At 43.5% G+C, this 14,988-nt stretch overlaps 1 protein-coding gene and 1 long non-coding RNA gene across 3 annotated transcripts; both read left to right on the forward strand.

Moving 5' to 3' along the window:
- Nucleotides 1-603: 603 nt before the first annotated feature.
- Nucleotides 604-4,078, forward strand: LOC115173493 (uncharacterized). Its single transcript, XR_003871616.1, has 3 exons — nucleotides 604-895; nucleotides 1,296-1,377; nucleotides 4,039-4,078. It is a non-coding gene; the product is annotated as an uncharacterized LOC115173493 (long non-coding RNA).
- Nucleotides 4,079-5,551: 1,473 nt separating this feature from the next.
- LOC115173492 (protein shisa-7) lies at nucleotides 5,552-14,460 on the forward strand. Of its 2 annotated transcripts, XM_029731621.1 has the most exons (5): nucleotides 5,552-7,817; nucleotides 8,113-8,267; nucleotides 8,596-8,661; nucleotides 9,448-9,639; nucleotides 10,175-14,460. In XM_029731621.1, exons 1-5 carry the CDS (start codon nucleotides 7,075-7,077, stop codon nucleotides 10,999-11,001), a joined length of 1,983 nt encoding a protein of 660 aa, XP_029587481.1. In that variant the 5' UTR covers nucleotides 5,552-7,074; the 3' UTR covers nucleotides 11,002-14,460. The 2 variants fall into 2 exon arrangements, with proteins under 2 accessions (XP_029587481.1, XP_029587482.1); XM_029731622.1 differs by lacking the exon at nucleotides 8,596-8,661.
- Nucleotides 14,461-14,988: the final 528 nt, after the last annotated feature.

Consider the following 14,988-nt stretch of genomic DNA (forward strand, 5'->3'; position numbering starts at 1 on the left):
GGGAACAGTTTGTGCAACAAATTGAAGTTTTTTTAATATTTGCATATTTCCTTTTTTCTTATGATGACGTCATTTAGTGAATGGGGCAATGACTGGGAAGAAGGAAACAAGCATCTGCTAATTTCCATCAAATTCATAATTAAGCTGAAATACATGGGCATGGTTGTCAAGGCAACTAATGACACTGCATTATCCTAGACTCTTCCCTCTCTATCTATTTCCCCATGAAACGCTGTAACGCAGTGTCAATTTTCCCCCATCACTTTGCTAGTGTTTTAGATTTTTACATTCCACTGTTATTTGCAATGAGCTTTGTTGTGCACATAGAACAGAAACATTTTGCTTTTTGAAGGCGTGTGCGTGTTCGCTCCTGGTGCATGCGTTTAAACCATTCCATTCCATCCTCGTTTGTAAACCAATGGTTCCGCGAAAGAAATAGCTCATTAGGAATAAAGCGTGTCACCGATTGGTAGATACTTTTGCTCACTTAACAAATGGAAACGTGGACAAGTAGGCCTACCATACTGTCCTATCAATGAATGAGCATCGAGTGTAGCGGACCTTTGTGAAAGCAATCACTTTTTATGAATTTTATCAACGCGGTGGAACCTCTATAGCAAAGGGGGGAGCGCATTGAGGATTATAGTCACCGCTAAAAGGAAATAGCAAAATGTGATTAACAAAATTATATCAGAAAATATATTTTCAGACGACCTCCCTCTCTTTTTTTTATTATTGTGTGTTTTTCTATGTCTTTTCGGAGAGAAGCATGTCCTTCGAGACAAATTAATTTCATCCTCACCTGGAATTACAATGGAAAATGTAGGCATGATCGATTATTTTCCGGGAATCACAATTAAGATCCAATGTTGGTGAATGGACTACTAGACATCCGGTAAAGCTACCTTTTGAACACTTTTTAATGAACAAAATCTGATTAATGTTCTCCTGTTTGCATAACTTCAAAAGCTTGAAAACGGATTTCCACTGCCTCGTTCGAGTGGATAGATAAACACGACTCTCGCAATTTAGGATGGAAGTTAATTATTAATTGAGTGCTGATTTTCGTATTTTTATAACAATTATTTTTGACCATATGACACCACATACAATTTTGGTGTAGTTATTTAATATTTTGAAGAGACCAGCGCAGCCGCGTGTGAACTCCAGTCTATGGGCTTTTATTGTGATGTGGCATAGTGTAGGGCCATTTGTACTCAATTTATATTGGAATTATTGTATTGGCAACAATTGATGTGCTACAATATTATTTTTCCCCTTGTTTAATTTCAAAGAAACATGGTGACGGGCCTGACGACCGCATCTAAAAATGGATCATCATCTTATTGCCCTTTGAATACAACCAGCGACACGCAGGTAAGTCGTTCCTTCATTTTGTTTCTGTTTAGTGCTGCAACATTGCCTAATGAAACGCGCACGTGAACAGGTCTCGCTCTTTGCGCCTCGACCACCGTAACTACCCTCCCATTTTGTGTCTATCTTGTCCGTTTCCCCCCCATAAATGAAGTCATCTAGCAGCAATAGAAAATGGAAGTGTGTGAATTGGCCTAGACACACAATGACTGTGTGACTTGTTCCCGACATGAGCAACGCCACATGAATGCAAATGTCGACACACCAGCCGTACCATAATGCTCATGGTCACCAAGCCTGCCTAACTTTAATGTGTATGGATATGGTTTTGCCTTGATAACATTGTCACATAGAGGCACATGTTTGCTGCCCAAAACCTCAGCAGTGGGAGGCTTATCGATATATAATCTCCCACAAAGAGCCTATAGACTAAACTCAATGAATGCTACATGATATGGCACATTAAGAAACAGCCACAATAGTTAAATAATGGTCAACAATACTACAACATTTCCCAGTATTAAAGGTAATTATCGTTAACTATCAAGGGGAGTCAGTAATGGGTCTACAGTAATTAAGTTGCTTCCATAATTCATGATGCCTTGTCTTCGGAGGCCTATGCACGCTGACACCTAATTACAAAGGACGCTGTTGCTCACTGTCCTAGTGGACTGCCCTTCGAACCAGCATGCCTCAGTCCAGAGAGAGATGGGGAGAAAAGGTGGGGTAGGGTGGACGAACAAGAGGTGGGGTGGACACTGAGCAGCCTGGAAGGAGGGCGAGATGGAGAGATCCTTGGGAAAGGAGGAGAGGCGAAGCAAAGCCCATTGTACAACGGAGGGCATCGATAAGACAATGGATAGACGGATGTGTGTTGACATGGAGAGAAAGTGGAGGACGGTGTTGCGCCTTCCCTTTCGTTCCCTTTCTCACTCTTCCTCTCGTTCAGTGCTGCAGTGCTATTCTGAGAGAGCCTGCTCCAGCCCACTCACTGGCAGAGAGAGAGCGGGAGGGAGGTGGGAGCGAGTGGGGGGGGGTCGGTGTAGCGCTAACACGCTGTGTGCCAGCGTGTGCGCTGTCTCTTTAAGACCTGTGTGCTCGCGGTAGGGGCCAGGCATATGCAGATGCTCAGGCAGTGTACATGTTCGGAATTCTCTGTTCCATATGGAACCGAACAGGCTCATAACATCTCCCTATTTGTAGCCAGGCCGAGTGGCGTGTCTGTCGAAACCGATGGGTCTGCCTAGAAAGCATCACATTAGAGGTGATCAGCTGTTGTCAATACCTTCTTAATTGCTGCATCCAGGAAACGGAATGCAAATGGCCCCCAGGGCAGTGAGTGATTTTTAAAGGCACCCTTAACTTTTCAGCACAAGAGACTCCACTGTTAGGGCCTCCAACCTAGCTTTGCCTCCTTTTTTCCTCCTCCCATTTCGAAACGATACTCCCATTCCGGGCAACCCCCCACTCTGCTCACATCTGTGGCTTCTCCCCTCCTTTCTCTCCTCTCGAGGCCCAGTCTTCACTATGAGACCTACTCTTCTCCCCTGACACTCGTCTCTCGGTGTCAGTACCATCCATATGGTGTGTCTCATCATCATGTCCCATCTAGCTGTTTTTTGTTGTTGTCGAAGTCAAAACATGTCTATTCTCTCGAAGTTGATGTTAATGTAGTGTGATCTCGCAGGTCCTTACCTAACGAAGGGCTGTAGGAGACTAGTCCTCAGGAGTCTATGACTGTGATATTCAAGGTCTGGTGTGAAAGGATGAGCTTTTCCGAATTGTATTATGTTGCAGATTTGCTGACAGTATGATGATTAGAATAAATGAAATCGTTGCTTTTAAATGAATGCAATAATGCGACGTGCGTTGTCATTTTTACGCCGTGGATATCGCGCAAACTGAAATATGAATCGATTTAGCCAAACAGAGTGAATGTATGCACTTGTTAATTACTGCTTATACCAGTTATTAGCCAACTGTTTATGTAGGAGTAATCATGCATGCTTGTTCAGTGTTGGTATTACCAGTGCTTTTGTACACTGAGTGTACAAAACATTAAGGACACCTTCTTAATATTGAGTTTTACCCCCCCACTTTTGCCCTCAGAACAGCCTAATTTCGTCTGGGCATGGACTCTGCAAGGTGTCGAAAGCGTTCCACAGGGATGCTGGCCCATGTTGACTCCAATGCTTCCAAAAGTTGTGTCAAATTGGCTGGACGTCCAAATGGTGGACCATTCTAGATACACACTGGAAAACTGTTGAACATGAAAAACCCAGCAGCCCCTGGCACCTACTACCATACCCCTTTCAAAGGCACTTAAATATTTTGTCTTGCCCATTCACCCTCTGAATGTCACACATACACAATCCATGTCTCAATTGTCTCAAGGCTTAAAAATCCTTCTTTAACCTGTCTCCTCCCCTTCATCTACACTGATTTTAAAGTGGATTTAACAGGTGACATCAATAAGGGATCATATCTTTCACCTGGATTCACCTGGTCAGTCTATGTCATGGAAAGAGCAGGTGTCCTTAATGTTTTCCACACTCAGTTTATGTCTTGTACCTAAACTCTCCTAGAATAGAAACACGATGGCTAAACTGTGGAACGAAGAAAAGGTCATCCATTGATCAGCTCGATGTCTTCTTCTTTTTGCAGTGTCAATTTAGAATAAGTAAAGACGTAGAAGAAGTTTGAAGAAGAAAAAAAAGCAAAGAACTGAAAGAACCTCAAACCTGGATTACGTCATCATCACTGTCTTGGCCAGGTGGAACAACTAAGGGGACGTTCTCCCCTGCTTTAGAACCAGAGGCTGTTTGCTAATTACAACGGACTTTATACATCCCTTTTTTATTTTCTTTATTTTTGGGGGGGGGGATTTCTGACCTTTATTTACACTGACTGTTTTTCTTTCTTCCCCTGTTTTGTTTCGAGCGAGACCAAAACCGGTGCCACACAAACTGTGCAAGAAAAAAGAAAAACAACGACAACAACGAAACTACCAAAGCCACGTTTATCATTCATACCTCATGTTTCACTTAGTGTTATCTTGAGTTCACACAGCGTTCAGATTCAATATCAAAATAGTCATTTTTCATTAGTCTCCCTAACACGTAAAATGCACATTTCATATCCTTATTACATCAAAATAGCATTGAAGCTCAAAGCGTACATAAAGTTATAACATTCTATCAATCAAAAAGTAGTTAGAACCACGTTGTGGAGAGTTAGCCTAATGCCTGTAGTTAAATGTACATTTATTGTCCTGACGAAAAACGAAAAAAATCTTTCAGATTTGGATGAATAGTGCATTATTGGTTCGTTCAACTAATCTTTAATGGTGACCTGTATTTGTTTGTAGTACATTAGTTGGAGAATGGTAAGCAGTGATAACTCACAAACTTGCTCAGGCTCTGAAAGCTCGGCCCCAGATCGATCAATCGAACTAGGCTTTGACTGACTGAAGGGCAAGACAAGTCACATATAACGTGATACATTGACCTTGCTGCTATTCTGTCGCTACTTCGCTTGTCTCCCTCAATATATACCTCACATTGTTTCAATTTTTCTCTGTCAGCATCTCTCCAGCATTCTCCCATACAGCACATGTCGGCACACCACATTTAACAATCTGAAAAGCCCCCGTTTCCTTTTTAACCCGAATGATATTCAAACCCTTGTGTTCTTCTTTTCTTCCTCTCAAAACATGCAACACAACCCCTCAGGGTATTGATGTTGTCTGTCAAAGGAGATCCACTTTAACACATAAACCATGTTACACCAGCCATACTATGACCCAACATTTTAGAACTACCATCTTACTATGTTTAAGATTTCTTTGCATCAACAACATCTCATATAGTAACTTTCAAATATAGGCGCGCTCATACATTCAGGGATACAGTGAAGAGCTTATATGACACTAGGATACCATTTCCTACATTTTTTTTTCAGAAGAAAATAGCTTAGGAAGCTATTCATATTAGATTGTTCTAATTTTCTCGTTTAGGTCACAATTACCATGTATCTGTAGTCATCAGCCCAGGTTAGGTTAGGCTGGAAAGTGACCATATCATAGTGTAAGTTTCCTTCACATATTCTGCATTGAACGAATGAATCCAGACATTTTCATGTCTGTTCTGTGGGCGGAGCCGCGCTGTCCTGTCAGAACCGGGCCCAAGCCCACCTTCGTTCTATTCTGTTGGGCCGAGTTAAACTCAGAGCAGAGACACTCCCGCAAGGGGATCAAACGCACATAGATCCTTAGCCTCCTTTCGTCCCTCCACCTCCCATCACCAGTCCCTCCTTCCCTCTCTCACCTTTTCCTAATTCACCAACAAACAGAAATTACTATCTCCGACTGCCTTTATTCATTTTGTCCATCACTCGCTGTGTTATATCTTCGTTTTCCCTTTCTCACTAAGTTAGGTGTAAATTGTGTGGTCCCAGTTTGTCTCAACTATATATGCTGCTTGGTACATTTCTTCAGTACCCATTTTCACCGGACCTTGTGACAAGCTTTTGCGATTGGTCCTTTTCTCATAGCGCAAACCTTTTTTTAGGCTTTCAACCACTGTATTTAAGTCCGAATTAAGATTCCAACGTCTCTCTGAATGATATTTCCTCAATTGACCACCCCACCTCCATTTCCTTTCTCTCAATATTCAAAGAGTTGATCTGTGAACAAATAGAAAGCTCCGTGCAGAAGAAATGACACTATCGAGCTAATACTGATAATAAACCAATCTGTTTTAGCACATGTATGGACATGATGAATTAGAGACACCTAAAGCTGCCAACACCATTGTTTACAATTCACACAAAGTTTTACATTAAGGTTTGCGGGTCAAATACCTACAACGGAAAACTGAAGTGCTAATTCCAAGTGAAAGTATACAATTAAGCATAGGTGAAAAGTACTCAAATAATGAAAATGAAGTTTACATACATCCCTTAATGTTTACAGACTACACTTGCCCTTCGAATAGGATTTGCTTGCTACCTTATTCATAACTTTGTGGGATAGTTCAAAAGACTCCGAAGGGTACGAAACGTTTACACATTGATTTTGTTTACAAGATAATACTGCCTCTCATAAATAAAGACAACCCACCCTTGCCGTTTGAGTGAGGTCTGCACAGTAGAGACCACAAACATTATCATTACTCTTACCATTCCATAAAATAACACTTTATTGACTGATGTTTACAATATATACATTTTCCAGCGTCCTCGTCATCTATTTTGTTTTTGTGTGCTAAGTTGAAGTTGTCGAGACAAACTTCAAATTGTCCTTTCACAAGTATAGCCATAATATAGGCCAGTACATGCTAAGGTCTAGAACGTAGAAATATAGGAATATATAAAACCTCAACGTTTACATAAGCTGCTTACGAACGAGAAAAGATTTGTATTGAGAGCTTGAGAGATATGTTTACATAAATACATACAAGTTACACGCCACACGCATTGCTTGAACAAACAAAAAAATCACTTTTAAACAACGTAAAAACACCCACACTAGTGTGTGTTCTGTATACGGAAGCACTAACAAAGGATTAGTTCATCGTATTCCAATTGAAACCTTGAGTAGAAGCTTTTTATATTGTTAGACAGTGAAATTCAAAGAAGACACTTTCCCTCTTGGAAGAGGACCTTGATATTTGAACACCCGGCGGGCCTTTAAAAAAAAAAATGAGGCCAAGAACCTACAGAAGGATGCTCAGCAACTCCCTCATCTTTTTCCTTGTGTCCGGCTTCGTCCTTTCCGCCGTCACCATCACCACAGAGCGCCGCTCATCCAACGGCGGCCCCAGCGGCGCCACCCTGTTCCTCCTCACCGGCTTTGGGAACAAACCGATGCCGCCGCCCCCGGGGGGAGCGAAGGTGGCGCCTAAAGCGGCTGAGATGGAGGACGCTCACGACGGCGAGCCGAAAGTACCCGAAACGCTCCCCAAGCCCCTCCCCCAGATCAAGCTCCCTCAGAACATGACGGCAGCCGACGCCCTCAAGCCCCCTCTGGGTGCTGCCCAGGTGGCTCCACCCCCCCGGCGCCTGGTGGATGTGGACGTGTGCCGGGCCTACTACGACGTCATGGGCCAGTTAGACAGCACTTTCAACTGCTCCAAGGGCACCTACATCTACTGCTGCGGCACCTGCCACTACCGCTACTGTTGTGACCACCAGCGTAGCCGCCTGGACCAGGAGTCGTGCAACAACTACAACTCGCCCGGGTGGCTCGACACACCGCAGACGAATCCCCCGCTGTCGGGGAACCGGGGTGACCCAGACTCGGAGCAGCTGCAGCAGCAGAGCAACAGCACGGCGTACGTGATCGGAGGGGTGATCTCCTTCACCCTAGTGGTGGCAGTGGGCATCAAGGTGGCCTTCCACAAGATATCCCGACGACCCCGGAACAGAGACATCAACATGCCCAGGTGAGAAAAGAATGGAGAATTGTCTTTGAGCAGACGATCAGTAAGCACTGTCGGAAAAATTGCCATATGGGTGTAGGTGGGTCTGTCAGTGGGTTTTAGTCTTTTAAATTCATTGAGGTCACAAGCCACAGGGGTGATGAAACTGAACCACAATCAATGAACAAGTAGCACATTTCACATTGGTGGCCAGCTAAGTCGAATGCTCTACTTTTTGAACGGAAAGTAGTTTGTTCTACTCTCTCGCCCTTGTCCATGATTTTTCCGCTCCCCTCCTCTTCTCTCCTCCTCCTACCAGAGCCCTGGTGGACATCCTACGCAGCCAGGCCAGCCCAGTCCAACAGGGGGAGAGGAACGACAGCAGCGTCCCGACCAACACCACCGTAGGAGACGGCCTCGGTCGCCCCCCCAAGAACCTCTACACCCCGGTTCTCCAGAGCAAAGACAACCGCAGTGAGTGACGCAACAGAACGCATTTGGACAACACTGTAATAACAATGTTGTAACACTGTTAGTGGAAGAACCGCTAATGCTGTTATTACATTGTAATAACACAGTAATAGCCTGTGTTCAGATGTACACGGACCCTTACAGTGATGATGACGGACGCAGTAGCCTGGTAACGCTGACTGTATGGAGTCGCGCTCAACAATGCTTGCACTCTGAACACACGCACGTAATCCCACCGCACACGCTCCACCACACACGCAAACAATGCTCATGCTTCACGCGTACACGCACGAGTGGCTGTACCGTCAGTGTTCGCTGTGCTCTCTTGCAGTTGGCAACTTGCACCACAATTTTATCCAGGTGTCTGGTTCCAGTCCCAAACACTCGGCTGCTAAGGGTAAGCCTAACGAGCTGACACAGGCGGCGGGTGTGTGAGTTGGCCTGGTGACCCGTCTGTCTGGTGTTGTACATGTACCGCCGGGTGTTTTTTCCCCCTCAGCGCAGTCGCTGTTTCCTTAACACCGTCGCTGTTTCAGTGCTCCCACTCACTCTGTGTGTGTGTGTGTGCGTCTCCCTCGTAAGTGTCTCAGTATGCGCTACGTACTGTATCCGTTTGTGGTGTAAGTGTGCTTACTTACACTGTGGGCCTTGGCTTGAGTGAAGTCAGCGACCCGAAGCCTGCACGTGTTACTCCACAGTGGTCCATGTCTCCCGTGTGCTCCCTCAGTGGTTATAAAGATATTCTTGGCTGTTATTGCCCGTTATTGTACATGGTCAATGGCCAAAGTGTCAGACAATCATCTTGGCTTGTTATATATGTTACCTCATACTAGTCGCCTTAGAATGACTTGAAAATGTACAAATTACAAATGGCTGCAATTCTCTAAGACTAGTAATTTGTGAGGAGTTGGCACGTTTCGTCAATGTATATGTACCATTAAGGTCATTTTAAATACATGTTGGCCCATTATAAATGTAGCTACCCACCATATAGGTGTTAGGTCCTTGTAAATGTATATATGTGTGTGTGTGTATATTAGGTCTTTATAAATGTAATCATACTGTATATATTATGTTAATAAACATGTTAGGTCATTCTAAATGTATCCCTGTGTGTTAGGGCCCTGATTAATGCTCCCGTGCGTGTCGGGTCTTTGAAAATGTCTTCCTCTTCCTCCTCCAGAGCGCGTGCCCCGCATGAACAACGCCCAGCTGGCCTCCACGGGGACCCTCCACACCGGCAAGCACAACAGCTCCGGCCTGCACCCGCAACCCCCTTTCTCGCACTCCTTCCACAACCTGGCCCAGCTTCCCCCCTCCTACGAGGCGGCCATGAAACCTGAGATCAGCCGCTCCAGCTCCCTGAAGAGGCTCGGTGAGGAGGGGGGCGGTGGGGGGGTGGGGGTGGGGTGGAGTGAGGGCTGGGTGTCTGGGTGGCAGCCGCTGCTGGGAGGGGGTTGTTAGAGAGAGAGCTCCAGAGATATGTGTGTGGAAGAAGCAATAACAGGCGAGAAGCACAGCGGCCGACGGTGTGTGTGTCAGACGTATTCTCTTTTGTTGTACCTTTAATGTAGGCTGTTATAGTCTATATGATGGGCGTTGATAAAGGCCTGTTTGTCTAGAGTGGGTGCCCCGGAAAACGATGTAATAGGGAGGATGTATAGGGGGATTGTAGAATAAACGGAGAGAGAGGAACCAACGGTTGGCTAATGGCCACATTTCAGTTTGCTGTCAGGGAGCTCAGTCCAGGCAAAGTCTTTAAAGATTAAAGACTTCTTAGGACGAGAAATGTTGGAACACTTTGTTTCACCTAATAATGAATGAATTTCACTAAATGTTATTTCTACATACGTCTTTCTTTAAAAACCCAACCACCCCCCCCCCCCCCTCCCCAAAAACAAAAAACACAGAGAAAGATCTGGAGGACTACTCTGGCTACTACTCATCGAAGCGACGACCTAACAACGCTCCTCTGTCGTTCCACTCCTCCCAGCACCATCTCTACTGGGGCGGTGACTACACTCTCGGAGCCAAGGGTACCCTCCACTCCTCCCGGACACATATCCACGTGCCCCCATCCACCCCCAATCCCTACCCTCTGCCAGCCCAGTCGTCGGGGTACCAGGCTGCCTTCGACAAGGCCCCGCGGAGGGTCATGTCCCAGGACCAGCTCCTAGCGCTTGGCGAGGGCAACACCCTCTCCAGACTCTCCAAGAACCAGCAGCACCAGTACTACAAGGCTATGACCACCAGCAAGAGCTCCACCTCACAGACGCTTCGCAAGTCCCACGAGAGACTCCTAGTCTCGCCCGACCGTCTGGAGGAGAGGATGGTGGGCATGGGCATGCCAGGGGTAGGCGGTATGGTGGGTATGAGCGGGATGGGGGAATTTGGGGGGATGGGGTTCCCGGCAATGGGATGCCTCAGCCACAAGGCCCAATCACAGCAGAACGTCTGCGTCACACCCTCGCTGGACCGCCATCACATGATCAAGATGAACTCCCACCCCACATCGGGCCACGAGCTGGAGATGAGTGTGGCGGGCCACCCGGTAGGAAGCTGGGGGGACCCTCATGGGCAAGGGAGCGGGGCAGGGACCATCGGGGGCCACAACGTACGGAGGATGGCATTCGCCACCAAGAGGCAGAACACCATCGAACAGCTCCAATATATCCCCGGTGGCGGAGGAGGGGGCCAGACATTGAGGACGGCTAGTAAGAACGAGGTGACTGTGTGAGAGAGTAAAGCCAACGGTGAAGGAGAGATGAAGGTCGTGTTGAGAATGTTCAAGCTGAAAGTGTTCACACAGAAAGGAAAGGGAGAGGAAGAGAAGGTCAATTGGGTCATGATGGAAAGATAGATGAATAGGAGAAAAAACAAGAGAGACATGGGCAAGCTGATGAGAGAGAAGGATATGACGGGGATACTGCGTCCCAACAAGAATGAAAGACGTGAGAGAAGAGTGGATGCCATTGTTACCTGTTGCCAGGAAACACAGAAAAAGGCAATGATAGAAAGAAACCATTGAGAAAATGGAATTATTAGAGGGAATTTTGAATGAAGCCTATTGATTTGATTCATGTTATTGTGAGTCTTGGGAAAGAGAATATTCAACCATATTGTTGAGGAGGAAGAGAGAAAAAGGGCCATGTATAGAGCAAAAAAGGAACAATTTCAAAAAGTTTTTTGTGCAATTGAAACATTATTCGAGGACATGATGACTTTTACTAATGGATTAAATGAATAAATGGTTATTGAGTTTCTTGTTGCTCTGACAGAGAGAACGAAACTGTCTTTGAATCTGAACAGACACTGAGATGTCAATGGAATGCAGAACAATGTGATGGTGGTTTGACTTTTGTAAAAAAAAAAAAAAATACAAGACTGTAAATTGTTGGTTTTTGTAAAGGAATAAAGCCCTGTTAGACAGTATGTGTATTCTGGGGGGGGATCACACAGCTATAGCCTATGACTTAATGGCTGACACGGAGTGGACATTTGAGTTGCCCATTGTCACTTTCCTAATTTTTGATTGGACGACTTGAAAATAGACACATTTTGGAGTATTGTTGCTAGCTACCACAATCTCACACTACAGCTATAGCTTAGTCTGCAGACGTTTTGTACAAGGTCATGTAAGGGTTGAACCTCTTGATTGTGGCTGGATTTCTTCAGTTATTATTAGCATGATTTGACACAAATATAACTTTGCTGCATGACCTTTGCACCCTCGCCTGATTGGCTGGCTGGTGGATGTGATGGCTGTCATTCCCATAGAGACCCAAGTCTCAAATGAGGTCAGTTTCCAAACTGTGGAGCTGATTCCAGTTGTTTATAGTCACACAGAAATGCTTTTACACTGTTATTCGATACACAATGTCAGTTGTGTTTTTAAGGAGTTAAAGACCAGCTGAAAGAAAAAAACTAAACAAAATTGTTGACCACATGAAATGAGAATGAAAGCTCAGTGAAGATGTGTTAATTTTGAGGGACACTGTCATACAGAGGATTTACCTCTTGGCTAATGCAAGGGCTTTGTTTAGCCATACCTGCCCATGGGTCTGTCCCTTAAAACAATCCCCAAAACCAGCCAAGCTCCATTGATAATCCTTTCTGAGCTGTTTACCAAGATTGTGAGGTAAAACATTGATTTGTTAGTAGTTAATATACCAATCACTACTCCGACTTCTCTGAATTCCACATGACTGTTTCTGAAACTCAAGCCGTTCACAATATTTGGAGGAAGGTGGGAAAGGGAGAACAGAAGACAATGGACACTTAACACCAAGGGCTATTCTGAAAACTCTTTATGTGTGTCTGTGGTCTACTATGTTGGCTTTTTCCTTTTTCTGTGTCAATATTGGAGAAAGTTTGTGCAACGCTGCAGAAATGACTGACACATTTTGTAAGTGTGAAGAAAACAGAGTCAATGCTGCAAAGCTACTTTGTGCCCTCGTGAGGTTGACATTGAGTGTGACAAAAAGCCATCATATTATTGTTTTTTTACATTGCAGGGGTGGAGGTGGACCTAATGTCGTATTTTGTACATTTACAAAAGTTTATTTTTTTGTGGGTTTTTGACGGATTATAAAATGGAAGATGTGGTCATTTTTGGCCAATTTTGAAAGGGTTGAACTCAACTTTGACTGAAGGGATAATGAGACCATAGTATTTACAAAATCTTTGTATAGTATTTCGGCTCTCCCCTTTAACTGTGACTGGATAAAGACAAAAATGTATTACTTTCAGCCAGACAATGTTTTTAAAACTCTATGATATGTGTTTGTGTTTATGGTCATGATTACTATAGATTTACTCTGATTATTATTATCATCATCATCATAATTATTAGTTCCCCTATTTTTTATTCTCTGTGAAGCTCAATGTTTCCTGGATTTTGAATATTCATCTTTCTAGTGGATTTTAACCTTTGTATTCTTGATTAAAAAAAAGCAGATGCAATCAAAGTGAAAAGACAAACCGCATGAAGATGTCAAAGCCAGTGTTTGCGATGTCATAGTGCTGACTTATGATGTCATGGCGTGTATGTGTAATGTACATGCGTCTGTATTTGTGTGCCCGTGTGTGTATTTTTATTTATTTTCAGGAATGCTGAATCTCACATTTGATCTGACTTGGGATATTACAAGTAAGACAATTGTGTTTCTCAGAGAATCCACAAACTATTTCAAACCCAAAGCTATGATATTATTATTCACATTGGCTTTTTGGATTCAAAAGCCTAGTATCAGAAAGGACATCAATCAAAGCTGTCCTTGTAAAGTGACATTCACCAAAGCAAATGTAACAAAATCAACTTTTCTCACATTTCAAGGTGTAGAGCAAAAGCTATACAATTCCATTGTTTACATTTTTTTGTGAAGATTTGTGCATTTCGTTATAAGATTACATTTATGTGACCGGAATCTCACTCTTTTCGAGAACTTTACTATTTATTGTAAAGAATGAGGATTTTGCTAGAACAGTTTGCAGAATGCATTGTGACTTGCCTTGTTGTCTAACATGATTATGGATCACCAATTATAGGACTAGAATGGCCCAATGATTTTTACAGTAAGAACTTCAGATTCCATAATTGGAATCTTGTTAAACTAAAACGAAGAGAGGCAAAATATATTTATGTCACACGAAGATTCAGTTATTTTAAATGTTTTTATTGTACTTTTGGAGGTATACTGATGTTGTGATTATGTTTTTGTTGAGTACGCCCTCATTAGTCTGTGTGCCTGTAAATGTACTGTTGATTAATGTGTGTGTGTGTGCGTGTGTGCCTGCATGCGTGTGTGTGGTCTGAGGAAATGATTCCAGAAGGTGTGTGTGTGGGTGGGTGGAGGTAAGAGGGAAGTTGTGGTATAAAATGGTTGTTTTGGTGTGTGGCTCGTGGGGTGACATTTAGTGGCGTGAGGTTTTCTAGATAGAAGGAAGTGTAAGTAAACATGAGATAGCTTTATTGGCCCCTAATTGTATTGCGGGAAGATGAGGCAGGGGTGTACTGTATTACCTCAGAAAAATGTATAGGGATTAATCTAATAGATAAACCCCTTGTCTGTTTCCAAGAATATAAAGTGAAGATCTCACAAGCGTGCAACCCTTATTTTGGTTATTGGTGAATTCTCGCATTTGTAGAATCATACTGTTCAATTGATAATAACAATTAAAAAAATCCCAACAATTACACATTTTTTCTTCCACTGGGTTATTGGTGTTCATCAGATCAACACAAATGATGATTGTGATTATTCTATGTAAATCACTTTGGCTCATTGTTTTATGGGTGGACTGAAGGATCAATTATGGATAGGAAACAGACAAGAAAGACAGAAGATGCTGCAACTATGTGGCGGTGCTGAGCACTGTCATTTATGTGTCCAAAATTTAGGTCAGTAATCACGGGAGAGAGAATGCATTTTCAACATAAATTTTATACATTTTATGTATCCATTGATTCTTAAATAATACAATTTATCAAATGAATTGAGCAGCCAACAATTGACTTACCCCATCATAACCAAAAATACAAATGTTGTACTCTGTGGTTTGTATCAATGCCTTTTTTTTTAAACAAGCATGTATTGCTTAAAAATATGTTGATTTCATGGACTAAAACTTTGCACCCATATCTCCATGAATTTGACAGTGGTTACATTTCTCCAGCCCCATCCCTCATTATTATAGCAAATCAAATGGCGGGGCTGCCATTTGG

The sequence above is a fragment of the Salmo trutta genome, chromosome 34 (genome assembly GCF_901001165.1).
Source record: "Salmo trutta chromosome 34, fSalTru1.1, whole genome shotgun sequence".
NCBI classification, from domain to species: Eukaryota; Metazoa; Chordata; class Actinopteri; order Salmoniformes; family Salmonidae; genus Salmo; species Salmo trutta.